The 18,696-nt window shown below is 44.3% G+C and overlaps 1 protein-coding gene across 7 annotated transcripts in view; it reads right to left on the bottom strand.

Moving 5' to 3' along the window:
• SPRED2 (sprouty related EVH1 domain containing 2) overlaps nucleotides 1-18,696 on the bottom strand; it is a 105,453-nt gene that overhangs the window by 49,522 nt on the left and 37,235 nt on the right. Inside the window, exon 1 of one of the 7 annotated variants that reach the window (XM_037021278.2) lies at nucleotides 133-276. The exons of the other annotated variants lie outside the window; for them this stretch is intronic. Within the exon in view, the coding sequence (XP_036877173.2) occupies nucleotides 133-149 (17 nt within the window). The 5' untranslated portion in view covers nucleotides 150-276. Of the gene's footprint in view, nucleotides 1-132; nucleotides 277-18,696 lie in introns of those variants that run through there. 7 annotated transcript variants of the gene reach the window in all.

Below are 18,696 nucleotides of genomic sequence, written 5' to 3'. Positions count from 1 at the left end.
CACACACACTTCAGTTCTTTACAATTAGGATCATTTTTTTTCTCCCTTAAAAAACGTTAGAAGAAATCATCAGAAAGGTTAGAAGGAGAGGACAAAGAGAAAATAAAGTTTATGTAAACAGAAAGGACATACCTGCCGGGCGATGCCATTTCCTCTACATCGTGGAGCCCAAGTGCTGGGTATTAGCATTATTGCTACTATAAAGCTTCCGATAAAAATGGACTGTCTTTTGTGGACCTGCAAACCAGCTGGCTGCTTGAGCACTGGTTTCCCCCATATATGATTCAGTCTCCTTGGCAAATAAAACTGCATCGTACTCGATGAGTCATCGGAGGGTTAGTCCGCATTTTATAGGCCTGTTGTGTCATTACTCACATTCAACATCCTGCTTCTCAAAAGTGGAAGCTGGAAGCCTGACAGCTGACAGATGCCTTTTCAAATTAAAATATTGTTTAAAAAAAATTCCTGTATAAGTTACCATTATCATCATTGACGATACTGTGAAATGCCTAGGAAGCAAATGGCACAGTGGCTCAATACTCGAGATTACAGTCGGTGGAACCACAAGTGAAAGCTGTTCACCTGCTCCCATCTCCTAGCCAAATAATTTTGTTCAGAGTTGAGAGTAAAGACCCCCTCCCCTCCTTTAAGCTATCAGTCAATTAGTATAGGCATGGATCCTACTGATTTTTATGGTGCAAGGTCACCTAGCTGCAGGAGCTTTGCAAAAAGTACACAACAAAATTTTGACCTTGGGTTAATTTAGTTAGGTGGGATAGTGGCACTGTGTTTTTAAAATGTCTACCTTTTAGAGAAAGTACACCAGGGATGAAATGGTATCTGGTATGTGCTATGAAACATTTGAGCCAATAAAAGGGGGTGCATGGTAAAGTCTTGGCAATTGTTGCATCTGTGTGGTCAGGATATGGGGATTGGCTGTATTAGTCTCCCCTCTTTTGAGTGTCTTTGAAATTTTTCATAATAAAATGTTTTTAAAAACAAAATTTTTTTCAGTCCCTCTGGTCTAATTTTTAACCAAACAAGGCATTTTTTTAGTTAGGTATGAACCAACCTCACCTGAGAAGGGGGCACCACTCACACAGTGCAACCCAGTGGCCTGTGGGTGGGGGAGCTTCCAGTCTAAAGTATGACACACATGTCCAAAGGCCACTGCGAGGCTGCGTCCAACGCCCTGAACACATACCTGGGCCCTCTCCTCCCAGCGCTGTTTGGTGGTTGTTCCTTATGCTTTCTTTGAGGGTACGAGCCCCAGCCTCATTTGTGAGCTCAATGTTGACATTATGAGGGGACATGGCTATTTGTGGCTTCCTTATATGGTTTTGGAAACACTCCATGAGTGGTTATATAAGTCACATCCTCCGTCCCCTTCTACCAAACAAACCTATTTGTAAGGGGGCACTGTGTTTGCTTGACCCACTTCAATGCTCCAGTTGGGTTACTTAAACCATCTGAAGGAGGAAGAGAGCTTTGATTTTATGGCCAGAAAAAACCCAGATATGAAAGCTCCAGTGTATGTTAAAAAAACTACTGTTGAAAGTAGATGTCATTTAAAAAACCATCTGAAAGTGAGATAAGTCATAGAACACTTAAAATGAAAGTCTAGGACCAGGGGACTGCTCCCCTTAATTCTGAAACTAAAGGACAGGATGGTATGTGAGGTCACGGTTCCCACCTCAGCCAAGGGCCAAGCCCGGTCCTGCCCAAAAGAGCTGAAGACCTACCGCAAATGGTTATGACAGTCCCTCCACCACATCAAATGACCACTGTGTGAACCTAGACTGTTTAGGACTGTGTATGGGCTTGAATGGAAGCCTTCCCTGGTTCTCACAAATTCTTTCCCCACAAGGACTGCAAGCCACAGGTTTATCAGAATGTTCCTTTGCAATTTATCAGTAACTTCACACAAGTGCAAAGTGAGATTTCCTTCACGCAACAGGTACAAATCAGGAGAATAAACTTCTAGCCTAATTTGAGTTTCTCTAAGTATTGTCAAGAAATAAATCTGTAGTTTATTAAAGTATTTATAACTCAGATCTCATCAATACAAGTACAAGAGTAGTAGCAATAATGTGTGTAAAGCACAGGAATGAGAATAAAGCAGACGTGGTAAATGTTAACAAGTGGGGAACTGGGTGTAAGGGGTCCTTCATACCATTCTTGCAACTTTTCTGTGAGCAAGAAAAATTCAAAATAAAGTTGAACACATATTCACAAACATATGAAGAAAAATCTACAACATACAACCCTTGTTATCCACCCCACACCAAGAAAAAGAAAAGAAAAAGATTTTTACAGATTTAATAACTACCATAGTGATTGCTGCTTCCAGCTTCACCCATTATAAAAAAAAAATCTTGTACCATAAGGAATTTTACCAAAATGTAAACACTGGGAAATGACTTTGGGTTAGGGTTTCTCAAAGGGTGTATCTTGCAAAGAATTTTGTAAGAGGCTCCAAAAACAAAACAAGGAAGCAAACATTTTGGGAAAACTACATACAATATATCCTCAAGAATAGGTAAGTTTGTTTAGCTTTGCATTTCACAAATTTATTTGACCATAGGAACACCCCTCCCTATCCCTCTTTCTATCTTTATGAGCTGAAGAAAGCATTTTTCGGAAACACTTGCAGGGGATAGATATGGGATGTTTTCTCCTGACCTTGAACTGTTCTTCATAACACACATTACGTATTGTAACAAAAGACACCCAACTTGGTTTAGGCCATCTTTAGCGGCTATTTCTATTTGGTCGATATGCATGCTAATGACCATCACTAACAGCCAGCAAACAACTTGGAGAATGGGATCATCCAGTGTCCCTGGCCCACAGTGCTGCAGCCTCCCAGAGGCAGTGGAGAGGGCTGCACCTGTGTGTACACTGGGTGGGCAGCTCATGTCACTGTTGGCCTAAGAGGCAGCTGGCCCTGGGAGAGGCCATCTAGAAGAGCAGAAAACTTGCTCCAGGCCCGGCTCCACCTTGTCATTTTCAGAGCACTGGGCCTTGGAACCTGGAAACGAGCCTGATGTCCTTGGCCTCAGAACTGCCCAGGCCTCTACACACTCATATTCTTAGCTTGGGTGTTAAGAAGCAAAACTACCCGGGAAGCACAGTAGAACATGGATTCTAATTTCTTAGAACTTGCTAATATGCTCTTATGCTTTAAATTCTTGCCATGTTTTAATTTGCACAAGTTTTTCTCAATTATCTGTTTGGATTTTTTTTTCCTTGGCTAAAATTCAAATACTGGCTAATGTCAAGATCTAAAAGCAACCATGGATATCAATGATTTGGGTCCTGTACGGCATAGTGATGGAGACCATGAGCCTGGACTCAAGATGTCCTGGTTCAAAATCCAGCCTGGCTCTTACATGATTAACTTCTCTTAGCCTCTGCCTCTTTATATGTAAAATGGGTGTAATACTATTAATAACCTCACAGAATTGTTCTGATGAGATGGATATGATTATTCACAACAGCGACACTGAGCTTAGGGCCTGGTCACATAGAGAGCACTCATTAGTTCATGCAAACAACAGTGATGAGGATGTTTGTAAGCTTTATGTTTAGACTGTCAGGGGAGGGCAGATTACAGCCAGCCACCAAACTGGTCTGTTTACATATCATCTAAGGCTGCTTTAGAGCTACAAAGGCAGAGCTGAGCAGTTGGGACAGAAGCCATATGGACCCCCAAAATGAAAATATTTACTATCTAAACCTTTACAGAAAAAGTCTGTGGACCCCTGCTGATCAGCATGTGGGTGGATAAAGAACCAGGTCTTTTCCCTATAGAAGTTTGGTATTGGTCCCTTATTTTGCTTAATGTCTCAATTCAGAATCACACACACAAGTATTATTTATGGTGCACTGGTCCACAGGAGCTGTAGCTCATGGTTTCCTTACAATGCAAAACACACACCACTCTGTCTCGCGGCAGGTGGGAAATCTACAGAACCTAAGGTTGCCTGTTGGTCTTGCCACCTCCCCTCCTCCCTGACCTGCCCTACTTCAGAGTCCAGTGACACCAGCTGATGTGTGCGAGTCCACGGCCATGCTTCCCCACCCCCGAGTCACATCTGTGCATTATGTAGAAACCACGTGTGTCCCCGGGGCTTGAAACAAGAGGTGAAAGATGATCTGGAAGAAGCATTCAGGAAACTGAGCAAACAGAGATCAAGGATGCTTTTAAGAGGGCTGGACAGACATGGGATTACAGCACAACAGGCCTTCAGAAATGAGGGCTGCCACCACATCGCCCCTGTCAACAAGAGCCCAGTGAGGAGACTGAGGGCCCAGAACAGCCAAGAACATGCCTCAAACATGGGTCCCAAAACGCATCCTTGCATACGACCGTGCTGATTCTATTTTTTGGCAGGAAAGGTTGTTTATTTGGGGAAAACAAACCCACAGCATTAATGGATAATGCAGGTGAAGGGACTCATGGGACTGGTCTCTGGGAGAGGAAATTTTAACAAAAGGAACTGTTCTAACTGCCATCAGTTAGTTCTCTTACTAAAATAAAGTCTGGGCCAGCTGTTCAGACAGATATTAAATCTGACGTGTACTTAGATACACAGTCTTTCTGGTCATTTGTTGCCTTATTGGCAAATATCAACATCTTTGCAAAGTCAGTCCAATAGAAAATTGCATATGTTTAAATACCAACATGAATGAGGAAGGCTGGTCAAGGGTGAGGAGGAGAGGATTTCTACTGTTACCTGCTGAGAGCAGAATTTCAGAGCAGGTATGCATAGTGACAAATCTCACTTGAAGCCAAGTCAGTATTTAGCCATGTCCCCTGAAGTGTGACTGTCTGGCACAGGGGTAAAATAAGGCTCTCTGAAAAGCTGACGGTTAACTGGGGGATGTTCAGCTTGGCCAGCATCAAAAGACCTGCACTGATTAAATGTGCATGGGCTATTATGCTAAGTGGATTTTTTTTAAAAAATAGAAGACCCTACCATGTGAGGGCTTTTCAGAGCAATGCCTGTAGATTCAGTCAGGTTTCTTTAGGGAAAGGTGAAAGGAACGCACATTCACCCAGTGCCCACTCAGTATGGACTGCTCTCTATGGTTATATCAATACTCCCCAAATTTTGTTCCTGGATTGTATGGAGGAAATACAGGGACTTCTAGGTTGATTCAATCTAGATAATCTGAGTTTCTCCAGAACAGGATGTTACACAAACAGAGCAGGACTGATAAAAAGAGAAGGGATATGAAATACATCAGAAATATGGGATAGTCACTGGGAAATGGAGAACCAAGGGCTAGGTTAGAAAGAAAAAGGTAAGAACACTCAGGGTTCTGGGCAAACAGCTAAGTCGTGGAGTCCAGGTGTCCCTCAGAAGATCAGTTTATCCTTCAAGCCTGCAGAGCACACAGGGCCTGGCATCAGAGACCTGGGCTTCAGAGAGAAACCAAACTTAGATTTAGGGGTAGAATTTAAGCTCAAGGATGAAGCTGCCTTAAGACCTAGAAAGGGCATATAGGAAGGGCCTAAAGGCAGACCACTTAGTTAGGGGATTTAACATCTGCCAGGCTGAACAGCAGGTAAGTGTGTGAAATGTGCTTACGGGTGGAAGGCTTACTCCTCAAGGTGTACTCACACCATGAGGATCACCACACAGACTGGGCATGCTGGGCCCACATTTGCCACCAGCCTAACTCAGGCCACTCTGCTGTTTCCCTAACCTGAAGCCAGAATAAGACCTCCAGCTGCCCACAGGCCACCTAATTCCAGGAACAGTCTTCAAAAGAGAAATCTACCCCTCACCTTAATGCTGGTCACAAAAAAGTTATCCAAGATAGTGGTAGCTTCCTAGTTAAGTGAACCTTCCACATGGAAACCACCTGTTTGTCAGATGGCTATAGAGACATTCAGTTGTGAAAATGGAAATCTCTCTTGAGAACTTTCAACAATAGTCTGTAATCATTTGCCTATGTAAATAGCACTCATTATTGGAGTTAGAAATCCTGCAGATTCATTCTGGTAGGAGACTGTAGCTTGGGCCTGGCTTTGCCACCAGTTACAAGACCTTGGGTGGAGTCACTTATCTTCCTTGGGTCTCAATTTCCTTATCTAGAAAATGTAGGGCTTAAACTAGTCCAGTCCTGGAAGCTCCAAAAGTCTACAAGGAATGAATTGGAACAGCTAAATAAAAAAACTGTGTAATAATGCAAGTAGACAGAGAAAGAGGGGTGGACAGAAAGCTGACAATATTGGTGGATCAAGCCCAAGGGACTGGCGGGCAAAGCTACATTCCTGACCCTGGATCTGAGGGGTCAGCCTAAACTAATACACCAGTTTAAAAGGATGCGTATCTCACCCTAAAGCTAAAACTGACTTTTCCTTACAAACAACATTAGTCAACAACATAGCTAATGTCTATGTCAACATTAGCTATGGCTGTATCATGTGTAAGCAGTGAGCCTTACAGTTTCACAGGACTTTTATCTGAGACAAACACCAGAGACAGGGAAATGGACTCTAGTATTAATCGCCTTTTCTGTCTTCACGGCAATCAGTGCCATGATTACAGCACTTTATGACTTGAATGTCACCTTTCCCTTTGGACTTGATATTCTCAAGATAAGGTTTTTTCTTTTTCTGTTTCACTTTTGCCAGTAGCTCAGCACCTGGGAAATGGTAAACCCTTGGTAGATCGAGTTTCTTTCATTCATTCAACAAAGATGAACTTTTACTGATTTAAATAGGGGGGTGAAGAAGATTACAGGAATGAAATGACAGGGGGTAGCAAACTTTGATGATGTATGTTTTTTATATTGCAAAAAGTGGTAAGTTTACTATAGAACATTTAGGATAAAAGACAAACATTCACATGGAATGACATGTAGGTAGGTGGTATAATATAAGAACATTACAGGCATCTATAGCTTTGAGGTGCACTCTTGTGAACTTAATGTGATCTTTACCATTGTCTCAATCCCATTAAAAATAATTGGGAACTGATATTTCCCTATTTTTCTATTTATTCACTTCTGATAAAAACAAGAGGTATTGTGTGCAAAGCTTAGCAAGATATCTTTTTTCCCCTCCTTTAGTTCAGCACCCCAGAGGGCCAAATGAATAATGTATGTTTCGCAAATCTTATGGACCTTAGGTATTAACTAAAAAAAATTAAAAGAGCAGACTAGAATTCTAAAATGAGCTTTAGAGGTATCTAGTTCTAGATCAATCACACTTGACAGAGGAGGAAACTTAAGACCAATGGCCAAGTTTCTTACTCAAATTGAGTTGTAGGAGCCAGAACTGGGCCCCTAACTTCTGACTTTAAGTCCTTTGTTCCTTACTAACGTAATTCTTAGTAAATTCTAGCTAAAACCAAAATCAGCCCTAAGTTCTCTCACACTGTTAACTTTTAGTTTCTGAAAAGCAATCTGAGATGACTCTAGAACAAGAAAAATAGAGATGACAGTGTCCAAGAATATCTACCCACACTAGAATTCCCAGGTGCCTGGTTAAATAAGTCATCAGAAGGGCAGTCAGAATTACTCTTTACTCTGAAAATTGTTTCTGACTTTGCCATAAACATTTAAATTCTATCAGAACTGTTTTAAATGGGCCAGCGAATCTGAGTTAGGGCTTGCTGGTCAACAGATTACAAGACATCAGATAAGGCTCACGGATGACTGACCCCAGTGCCAGCCCCCTTCCCCATGGTTCACCCTGACTCTACGTACACAAGGCCCAGGTGGTGAACATCCAACTTGCTTCAGGTATATCCCCCTCTAGGAACCCCTGGGAGTGGCCCTAATAAAATGCTAGGAGAGAGGAAAAGGGAGAATCCAAATACCTCACACCAAGAAAGAACCTTGCTCTGTGTGGCAGGTGAGATGAGTGTATTTCAGGGGAATCTCATATATGTATAACTGACCTTCTAAATTCACCATCTAGCAAGAAAACAGAAACTAGAGTCTACTTAAAGAAAGGAGCTTCCTCCTCTCAAGGAACACATACCCTAGACTTGGCTGAGATTTGGGGACCCACTGTCCACATGCCTCTCCTGGTCCACTGCCACCCTTGATGTGACTCTGGCATTTAAAGATTCAGGGCACACTCATCTTTCAACACAGGCTCTAATGCTAGCCAACCACCTCATGTGGTGCTCCGTCACAAAAACAGTGAGTGATCCTTTCCGAGAGGAATAGGGGAAAGGTTGCTGCCAGCCTCCTATGGAACCGCCAGGGGTGATGATGACCACATGCAGTTTTCACCATGTGCATGGCTTTGCCTAAAATAGAAAGAGACCTGTGGGAGAGGTAACAAGTCCCTGATCAGTACTCACTCCTAGAAGAGTACTCACTGTAGTTAGTACTCACTCAGGAAGAAAATGGACGAGGGCCTAACCCCTCTCTTCACTTAGATGCCATTTCAAAGGGCAGCTTTCAAGTTTTATTAAAATAAATATCAGATGGCTAAGAGGAAAGAGTGGGAGGAATGGACGATGAATGTGGGCCCCACTTATTGCATAGATGAAAAACCAAAGAGTAAGCACCAAATGCACAAACTGAAATAAATATAAAAGGTATATTTGTGGTAGAGCCAAGATTAAATAGTCCCGAGTGTCCTTGAATTTTAAAGTTCACTCCTACGTGTTCTTTGCTACAAGTGTCCCCAAAGATTCTTTCATCCCCTCTCTCTATTCAAGAGGGAAAAAATCGGTCCGTGGATTTCACGTATTTCCTCTGAGTGTGAGCCCTAGAAGAATTGTCCTTGACACGAAGAATGCGCTGAAGAGCAAGTCTTAACACTAGAACATTCCAAGCAGCAGGGTGGGACCATTTCAGCTTAAAGTGACTTTGCTACCACTCAGTGGAAGCTGGAAATAAATACAAACACAGAGACAGTATGGCACACAGGATACCAACAGATAAGCGAAAGACTGCAGAGTGAGAGGGGAATGGGAAGGGAAGCCACCACCCCACCCTCTTCCACTGCAGCTATTCCCACAACTCCTCAGAATAGAGCAGCTATGTGCTGGATGGAGGACACAGCCCACCTTTTCTGATCAGTTTATATCTCAGGATGAGGAAAGAGAAAAACCCATGAACTTCAGGACAGAGCCAAAAATTTATAATCTGCTGCTGAGCAAGATATCAAGGGAAGAACATGGCATACATTCTATGGGCTGGTCATAGCCTCACCCTTCTATTTCAGAAGAGATTCTGGGTGTTTAAGTACCAGTAAGCAGTGGTCAGAAGCTTGTGTCACAGATTAACTGGGGAATAAGACATCAATTTATCTGTTGCATAAAGCATAGATGTATTTCTTTTCAATTAATTGTTCTGCACAGGTAACATATTCATGATTCATAACCCAAAATATAAAAAGGTATAGGCCCTTCACATCCCATCTGTCCTGTGCCTTTTCCCATTCAACAAGCCAATAGTAACCACCTTTTAAAAGTTTTTTTGTGTGTATCCTTCTGGAGTTTATGTAAATATAAATATGTATTCTCCTCTCACATCTTCTCACAAAAAAGGTAGCATACTTTCACATGTTCTTGACCTTGGTTTTCATCCCTTGAAGATCTTTCCATATGGGAACACAGACAGCTAATTCATTCCCTTTTTACATCTGTATAATATATGGCCAAACCATGATTTATTTAACCAATCCCTTATTCATGAGCATTTCTGTTTTTCTGAACTTTTGCTGTTGAAAACAACTATATATTAGAGTTGCCTTTATATATTAGGATGCTTGTTTACTGCTCTGTAACTTATTGACTATGACAGAAAGAAGGAAGAAAACCTCACAACTGCAAATCCATTTGAAATCAATAAAAAGCCCTTCTAAAGAAAAAAGTATGGTTAGAGAAATACAAAATGAGATTCTGATCTGGTATGATGCATATGGAGCCGGCACTTAAAAGATATTTGTGGAAAGAGTAAGACAGTTCAATTATTTAGATTGTCCATCCTCCATCCTTCTTCTCCCGCTCACCCTGCAAAGCCCTACCACCCAATCATCCTAGGGGCCTTCCAGGCCATCAGCCCCTCTAGGAAGTTCTGACAGCATTTTGTCTCATGGCGGAGGGACACTGTGCCATGTGGTGACTGGTGGGGCATCTGGTGCTACCTCAGAGGTTCAGCTGTAGATGAAGCCACACAGAGCCCTCTGTCCCCCGACAGAAGCAGGGCTGAGCTGTTGCTGATCCCTGCAGCTAGCGCACTTCCAGGTGAATCCCCAGAAGTAACCAGCAAAGCAGGACCCCTCAGCAGAGTCGAGAAAGGAGCCCAAGAAGCAGTTCCAGCCGTTCCCTGCCACTGCCTCCAGCAGAGACAGGGAATTCTAAGCTGTCCACCGAGGTGACTCATATTCTTTCCACAATCAGCCTGAAGGTGCTATTCTAAATTTAACAAAGGGAACATGCCTTCAGGCAGAAGCAGAGCAACACAGAAGTGGTTGTGGCAGGGGGAGGAGTGTGGGGGATGCTCAATAAACTTTTTCCTCTGTGACAAGTCAGGGTCCCACCAGAACGGCTGAGGAAGGTAGGGAGGAGAGGGAGCCCATCCTGTAACATTGGCCGAGCCATTTACGTCTTTCTGGGGGTGCATATGCATCATCCCCTGTGTGTGCACAGCAGCATCTCAATTACCCCAGGTTAAAGTCAAAGTGTTAAAAATGATTTACATTTGCTTGGAGCCTAACTGGAACAAACCAAATGTATAAAAGCATTGCATTTTTGAGACAAACTGGAGAAAACTGAACATGGATTTGCTGTTAGAAGAGATAAAAGATAAAAGATAATTTTCTTAGGTGCCATAGTGGCATTGTGGGTTTTTTTAAGTCCTTATCTCTTAGAGATACATATTGAAGTATTTATGGATGACACGATGCCCGAGACTTCCTTTAAAATAGCCCAAGCACCCTCCAACAAGCACGAGTGGTGAGGCGGAACATGAAGGGCCGCTTGAGTGAGTCCATTACACTATTCTTCACCTTTGTGAGTGCGTAAGACATTTCATAGTAAGAAAAGAGATTGGTGCAATAGCTATAGGCAACAGAGACCTTACTATTGACTACAACAGGCAGTTCAATCCTTAGGGGTGGCACTTTGGCCCCAGATAGCCTCAGATAACAGGTAGTGACCACATGAAAGCAAGTCAGCTTGGTTAAGTGGCTACACCGGAAGATTTTTCATTCCATCAACTAAGACACTAGTTCTCAAACTCGGTTGCACACTGGAATCACCTGGAAGGTGTTTTTTTAAATTGGTGCCTAATTTAATTACTGGGGGGGGTGCAGCTTGGATTTCCAGATTTTTCAAATTTCCCCATGTAATTCTAATGCATAGCAAAGTTTGAAAATCAGAGCCCCTAAGAGGATGGTTCAGGAAAAAGTCAGGGATGACTGTGAGGGACCAGTGTCGGCTTGATGTTCTCTACTTGAGCCTGCCTGTGACCTCCTTGGCCTAATTCTCTGTCTCTCCAGGGTCCCCAAGTCAGGGGTCCAGGCCAAGTTCCATGAATTACCAGTGCAATCAAGGATGACACTGGAGCTACAGTAAAAACTAGGGACTTGGCAAACAGATTAAAACCAGAAGTTGGGCCCACTTTACATCCAGACGGAAGTGACCTGCTACCAATGCAAGATTGCAGTTCATACTGGGGATTCCTTTGACTGTTCCCCCACACCCATCTGAACAGTACAGGCCTGTGTGCATCTTGCCAAGGCAGCCTACAGTAGCTACAGGGAAAGCTCCTGTTTTAGGAGGCCAAAGGGTCTCAGGCAACTTAATTTGTTATAGCTGCTGAGTGCTGTAGCTCTACAGCTGGCCTTATTCAAAGCAGAAAGGAACTGGCGATTCTCTTAGGAGTACAAGCCCCATCTCACAAAGGCACCAGGGAATTTTCCTGCAGCAGGTGGCATATTCTAATGTACAACTGTGGGCCTCTGCCCACTTTCTTGTGGCAATGGGGTTAACATGGCATCATTCTCAGGGCCTTGGGAGAGGCGGGGGGTTTGCATCTGTTAAGGCCCCTCATACATGAACTTTTCTGACCCTCATTCATAACAGTCCTGCAGTGGAACTGTGCTCCCATTTTACAAATGAGAGAAATGAGGCCCAGGCAATCCTGGTTATGACACCATAATCAACCCAGCAATAGAGGGCAGAGCTGGAATTCAACCAGCCAAATTTCAAAGCCCCATGATCTTTCTTTCCACAGCCATGTTCTCCAAGATAAACTTCAGCACATACTGAACATGGCACCTCATTTTCACCTGTAAGAAATAATCCAAAGGTTGCTTGGCGGCCCAGCCCTCCTAGATGAACCTATTAGTTAGTCATCATGAGCCTGAAGGTAAAACACTGAACTTTCTTCCATCATTTTCCACGAGTACATGCATTTTTTCCTCCACCCATGGTGAGTCCCAGCTGAGTGTTGCTTTCCAGCCACTCAGCAATCCATGGCAATATGGAAGGAATGGTGCCTCTCACAGGCCGAGCTTCAAAGTCCTGCTCAACCTGAGGGCCCTTCCTTTGACACATACTCACACGTTCAGATTTGAATTCTGTGCTCCACAAGTAGTAAACAGATGTGGAATGCAAGTCTATGTAGGTCCAAAGCCAGGTTTTGGCTTCTACTCCTTGGATGCAAGCAATCCTTTTTCTGCTGCAGGCCCCATCAGCAGCTACACAAGCTCCAAATGTAAGGCCAACTCAGGCTGCTGCTGCTAACTAATGCAGCGGGTGTAAAAACTACTTTCTACTCTACAAACACAAACTTACAGGTCTTAGTCAATACTGTCCCGAGGCCCCTGCCTCTAAAACTTTTGCCTTGGGAGACTCAAAGTGTTTCAGAGATGCAGTCAAAAGCTGCTTGGAACCCTTTTTCTGGAGTTGCCCTCACAGCTAGTCTTACAAGAAATGAACTGGCCAGTAAAAAAAACAACAAAAACCTTATTTTCAGTTAAGCACCATTTTAAACTTATAGTGGAGCCATCACCAAAGCTTATTCTCGACTTATCAAGCTTAGCTCCAATGAACCATTTCCAAAATCTTCCTTTACAATTTAAATACTTAATGTCACCATCTTTTTTGTTATAAGAAGTTCCATAAAAAGCTTTTGAAAATGTTTCAAGCAAGTGGTTGGGAGATGAAGATATGCATGGAACCTCCTGGGGTAAGGTCATGGCTTTAAAAGCCTCAACACTCAAGCACAAAGGTACATATTCAGTATATGCTCTGGTATGTGTGCCTTAATGACAAATACCTCCAGCGACTTGATCATATATGCTGGTGCATTTTGTATATGCCTCTAATCCATCATGTAGCATCCAATGGCATTAATGCTAATCATAGTGAAGTGTCAGCTGACATCTACTGGATGTGCCAAGTGGGCCACACCTTTAGGTGTCTCTTGAATTCTCACAGCACTTCTCCGGGACAGGGACTATGAGTATCTCCATTTTACAGAGAAACCACCACCCAGAGAGTGAAGAACATAACCTTGGAAGCGGAGAAGAGGTAGAACCCAAAGAGCAGTCTGACTCCAGAGCATGCAGCTCTTACTACTCACTCCTACGTCTCATTTCCATGTCACCAGGTCAGCCAGCCAGCTGTGGAACTGCCTATTCTATACCAATTCAGCAGCTGCAGGGCATCCTGGAGAGGCAAATGTGACATTTTTTGAGACAGCCCTGGATCTTCCACTGGACACAGCAGTCACACAGAAGATTCTACAGTGCGTAGTGTTTTAAAAGCCATGCAAGAGAGTATCCTCCTAGCAAAGCTCAGAGATGCCCACAGTACTCCTCAGCTCTTAGTGAGTACTGCCACCCAGAACTGAACCCTCCCCTTGGCACCAGCAGATGTGTGGATACTAAATGCTTGTGCTGAATAAACATACATATGTGGGCTGAGCTGGGCCGCAGAGAGTGACACCTACCATTCAACACTCGGCTCTGGAGTCGCACAGCGCAAGTGGCACTCCATGCCCCATCAATTTCTAGCTGTGAGTTCTTGCGCAACTTATTTCATCTTTCCAAACTGCAGTTTTTCCATCTGCAAAATGGGTCAACAATGGCACCTACCCTGGGGTGTCTCGAAGTTCACAATGCCAATTAATTTTACACTGCACAGAGTGAGTGCTTAATAAATGCTGGTTCTCATTATTCCAGCACAGGCTCAGTATATGAAGGGGGGCAGTGTGGACAAGACATGTCCAAAGTACAGAGTGCCTTGGTGCAGGGCTGTTCTTGATGGCTGATGACAGGCTCCTAGGCGTTGGTACCCAAGCAGAGAAAGCTCACCATGTAATATCCTTTGACAAACATACATCCAACAGGTTCTTCCTGGACCTCTGAAGTCACTGTGAAACTCCTCCTTTATCAGAGAATGATTTGGGGCTTTCAAACACCAGTGGAATTCTCCCCACAACCCTTTTCCTGAAACACCACTACAACATTAGGAACTTGGTTGGGGTCCTAGACTTCTGCACTTTGCAAATCAGGACTTCTTAAGCTTCACATCCACCTCAAGGTTTTCCAAGATATGGTCACACTTGAGTACCATCCCAAGGGGGGAAGGGGGAAAGGGGGACCTGGGAAATAGAGGTTTCCCAGGCCTGTTTGGGCAGTTGGCAGCTACTAGAGCCTGACCTGGGGGCAGAAGAACAATCTAAACATGAAAACAAAACAAAACAAGCCCCTTTAGACATCATTGCCCTGCAGGTCCCATGGTTGACAGAAAGGAAGGGTTTTGAATTTGAAAAAAAAAAAGGCTTCCAGGAAAGAGGCTAGTCTGCAAAACAGGGCAAAAAAAAAAAAAAAATCAAGCCAGGAGGGGTACCTTTGAAAGGACTTAAAAAATTCCTGCTGCAGCTTAAGTTATTAATTCTTTGTCTAGAAGTAGGCTGTCTTACCCACTTCCTCAGGCAGGCTATGGTTAGGGCCGGGTCCCCCCTCAGCCAGGCCACCACCAGGGAGCAGACCGCCCCCACTCCACCTCCATCTCCATCTCTGTCTCCATCTCCGAGAATGTATTTGCTTCAAAGCTGTAACTGGCAGCTGACCTCACAGCAGAGACTAGCAGCTCTGTTCTACAGAAATGTAACATGAGCCCCATATGCAACTAAAGTCATTCTAGGTCCCATTAAAAAAGCAATAAAAAATAGGCAAAACTAATTAGAATAGTATAGTTGACATAATCCAATGTATCTAAAATATTTTCACTTCAACAAGTAATCAAAATGAACAAAATACTGACATTACTTTATATTTTTGTTCTTTGTAATAAGGCTTCAAAATCCCATGAGTTGTTTTACACTTAGAGCACATCTCAGTCCACACTGGCCTCATTTCAAGTGTACCACAGCCCAGGTGCTGGCTAAGGTATGGGACGGTACGGGATAGTGCGGGTCTAGAGCAGAGCCACAGTCAGCACGGAACTTCCTAATCCAGTCACCTGGATCGCTGATGGGGAGGAGGTGGGGCTTTGTGCAAAATATGCCATCCCAGTCCCACCTGACAAGGTTTTAGTAAAAGGCAGTTGGCTTCCCTCCAGGTTCTGCCCGAGGCGCAAGCTGCCACCCACGCCAACCAATCCCTGTGGTCTCTCGGTGAGAGTCAGACAAAAAGGCTTACATTTTAAAAGTACCCTCCAGCATGCTAACTTGGGATTTGTAAGCACAAAAAGTAGGGGAGCAAAGAAAGTCTCCATGAGACAGGTGGGCTCACTGGGCTGATGAGTGAAATACCCAGACCTCCGTCAGCCAGCTGGTCTGTTTGTCTCATCAGGTCTGAACCCGGCCCAAGTGTCGACATGGCTTTCCCTCTTCCTTTGTGCACAGTCATGAACACCGAGGACACGCCAATCCCGTCGGTGACAGCAAGAAGGAAGCTGGGGGCCCTGCTGATAGCCAGAGGATGTCATAAGAACAAATCACGGTCCAGTAAAGGGTATTGTGAACCTTCAAAGGGGCAGACAACTCTGGAGCTATTATTCCCTCGTGGATATTCAGTAGGGCACCGAAAATTTTCTCAGATTGGGCCCTCAGCTGCAGTCACTTTGTCTCCCTAGGATTCTGGCCAGAAAAAAGCCCCTCTTTAACCTGGAGGAGGTGAACTCACCGCAGTTCACTCCCCATCATCACCTGGGTTGCCCGTGTTCTGGGAAAAGACTTTCTGGTTTACTGTAACTCACTGGGGCTCCTAATAGAAATCTCTCAAAGGCAAAGTCTGACACACCAGTATGGAAAAGCTCTCTTATCATTTGGAGAAAATAATTTAGGGCTGGGTAGACAAACATGTACAGGAAATACTTCTATAGAGGTCCTGATCCTCTGAAGATTAATAACCCACGGAACTGGAGACCAGCCTCAAACTCAGAGGAAATAGGCAAGTTATAAAAACAGGAAGAACGGGAAGTTTATTTTTGGATGAATATTTGTTCTAGTGAAGCTCTCAATACTGACAAAAACCTTGATCTGTAGGTCATTTGCTGCAGTTCAGCAGCTGCAGTTCATGTTTCCACAAGCTGTCCCACCAGAGATTTCCGGGTCTTTCTGGAAAGGGCCTTGCTCCACTCCTGCAAAACATCTGCCTCACTGCCTCTGGCTTCGGGCCTCCTTTCTCCTGCTGGTGGGTGGACCCTCCAGCCCAGCTAACACCTCAGCCATCCCCAACAATGCTCTCTATCTTCGTCCCCACTGCCTGAAGCCTGCTCATCTCCATCAGATGTGTTACTGTAGCCCTTGGTATCTGCTCTGCCTGTTCCAGCATGGTCTGATCAGCCTCCCTCTATGGACTGCCAGCCTCCCAGTCTCCCCAGCCTCTCCAATTCTCCTTCTACAACCCCTGGCAGTATACCTTCCATGACTCCCCACTGTTTCTAGTATAAATCAAGCTCTCCAGTTTAACAGAGCCTCACAATCTGGCCCAACCCACCTTGACAGCCCCACCTTCACACGCAGGAGTAGCTACATGACTGGCAGGGCCCGGTGCAAAAGGAAAATAAATTGTGGGGCCCTTTCAAAAACTAAGAATTTCAGGATGGCAAGAGCAGAGCACTAAACCAAGGGCAGAGGGGCCCTTCTAAGAGCAAGGCCATGTGTGACTGAGGAGGCAGCACACCTGAGGCAGGCCTCCCCCGGAGGCTGAGCCTGTCCAGGTGACAGAGGCTACCGCTAAGAAGAACCCTCCTCCCCTCCCCTCCTCTCACAGAAGCACACCCATCCCCTCCAAGAGGACTTACGACAAGGAAATAGGCTTCCATCTTCTCAGGTGACCCATTCAGATGCCCTTCCACTGAGCTCTCTGGTCCTGATTTATAGGATGGGTATTTATTTGCCTGTCTCTCCCCCACACCTTAATTAGATCGATAGTCCCAGGGCTTGGGGTTCACTGCTTAGTCATTTCCATGCTCCGTCCTACCCTTACAGCACAAAACTTGGTAAACGTTAGGTCTCTGCTATAATTTCTATTGGATGGCCACTAGGAATATTGTTTTCTATCTTTAGTGGACATTTACAAAGCCTCGTATGACCTCACTAAGTGACCAGTTAAAGGGGAAGGAAAAAATCCCCAAAGATATTGTTTTTACATACGAGATGCCTGGACCCTCTGGAAACAGCATTACATGAGTTTGAAGAATCAGAACAGGAACTTCCATTAACCACCATTATGAAACCGACTGGCCAGACACAAAGGCTGCACATGTTGACTCTGACAGTGGCTTCACAGGTGGCCTGGCTGGCACGGTGCAGAGATCTCACCCCCTTCCTGGCTGCTGCCAGCACCACGGGGGGTGCAGTAGAGGAATGGGCAACAGGACAGGAGAGCCAGCATTACCTTCTTTCACCTTACCTGGCTGAGCAGAAACCCATAGAGGAAGGAGGTGATCAATGTTCAGTTCCCTACCAAGAGTCACGGGGATAAAGTAGGATAAAGTCGAGGCCCTGGGGGTTTTCTTACCCAGAAACTTTAAGTGAGATCTCATTTCCTTTGAAATGATTAACTCTTCAGGGAAAATGTTTGTGGGCCCTTAAACTGGTTTGAGCAAAGAGGCAGAATAAGGCAGGAAGCAGAAGAGCTGAACAATGAATGATCCCCACTACCCCTTCAATGTGGACCTGCTTTATTATTCTTTAAAAGAAAGAAAAACAACTGGAAATCCCAAATAGCTTCCTAAACATTCAGGCAAAGTTGATTTTTCCAGCAATTGTGAATTGATCATGCTCATGTGAGATGGTGAGGCCAAGATAAGGGGATGATATTTTATCAGAAAGCACTGGCATTACCTTTGATTGCCTGCCCTCTGTTATCTTTGCCACGGGTAGTCAAGGAATGTTCCTCCTCCAACAGACCATTCAATAACAAAAGAGACAGTAATAGCAGCAAGCCCTCATTTATTAAGCCAGGTACTCTCTAGGTAAGGGCCGGATCCGCCATTCTCTATCCTATCTCTTCTGGCACTGAGGACAAATTGTACTTTTCTTGTTTATTAGTTTCCCTCCTTATTGTGTAGCTCCCTCTTAAGAATGTAAGGTCACTTCTGATTCCCCAAGACCCAGAACAGCACTGCCAACCTAGTACAGTCTTAATGTAACTGTGAATTTGTAAAAAATGTATCATCTCCATCCTTACAGTATAGTTCCCATTTCATAGAGGAAGAGAAAATCAAGTAACACACTAAGGGCGTGTCT

Source organism: Manis javanica, chromosome 1, assembly GCF_040802235.1.
Source record: "Manis javanica isolate MJ-LG chromosome 1, MJ_LKY, whole genome shotgun sequence".
Taxonomy (NCBI): domain Eukaryota; kingdom Metazoa; phylum Chordata; class Mammalia; order Pholidota; family Manidae; genus Manis; species Manis javanica.
The sequence above is the reverse complement of the archived record's forward strand: the minus strand, read 5'-3'. Positions and strand labels throughout refer to the sequence as shown.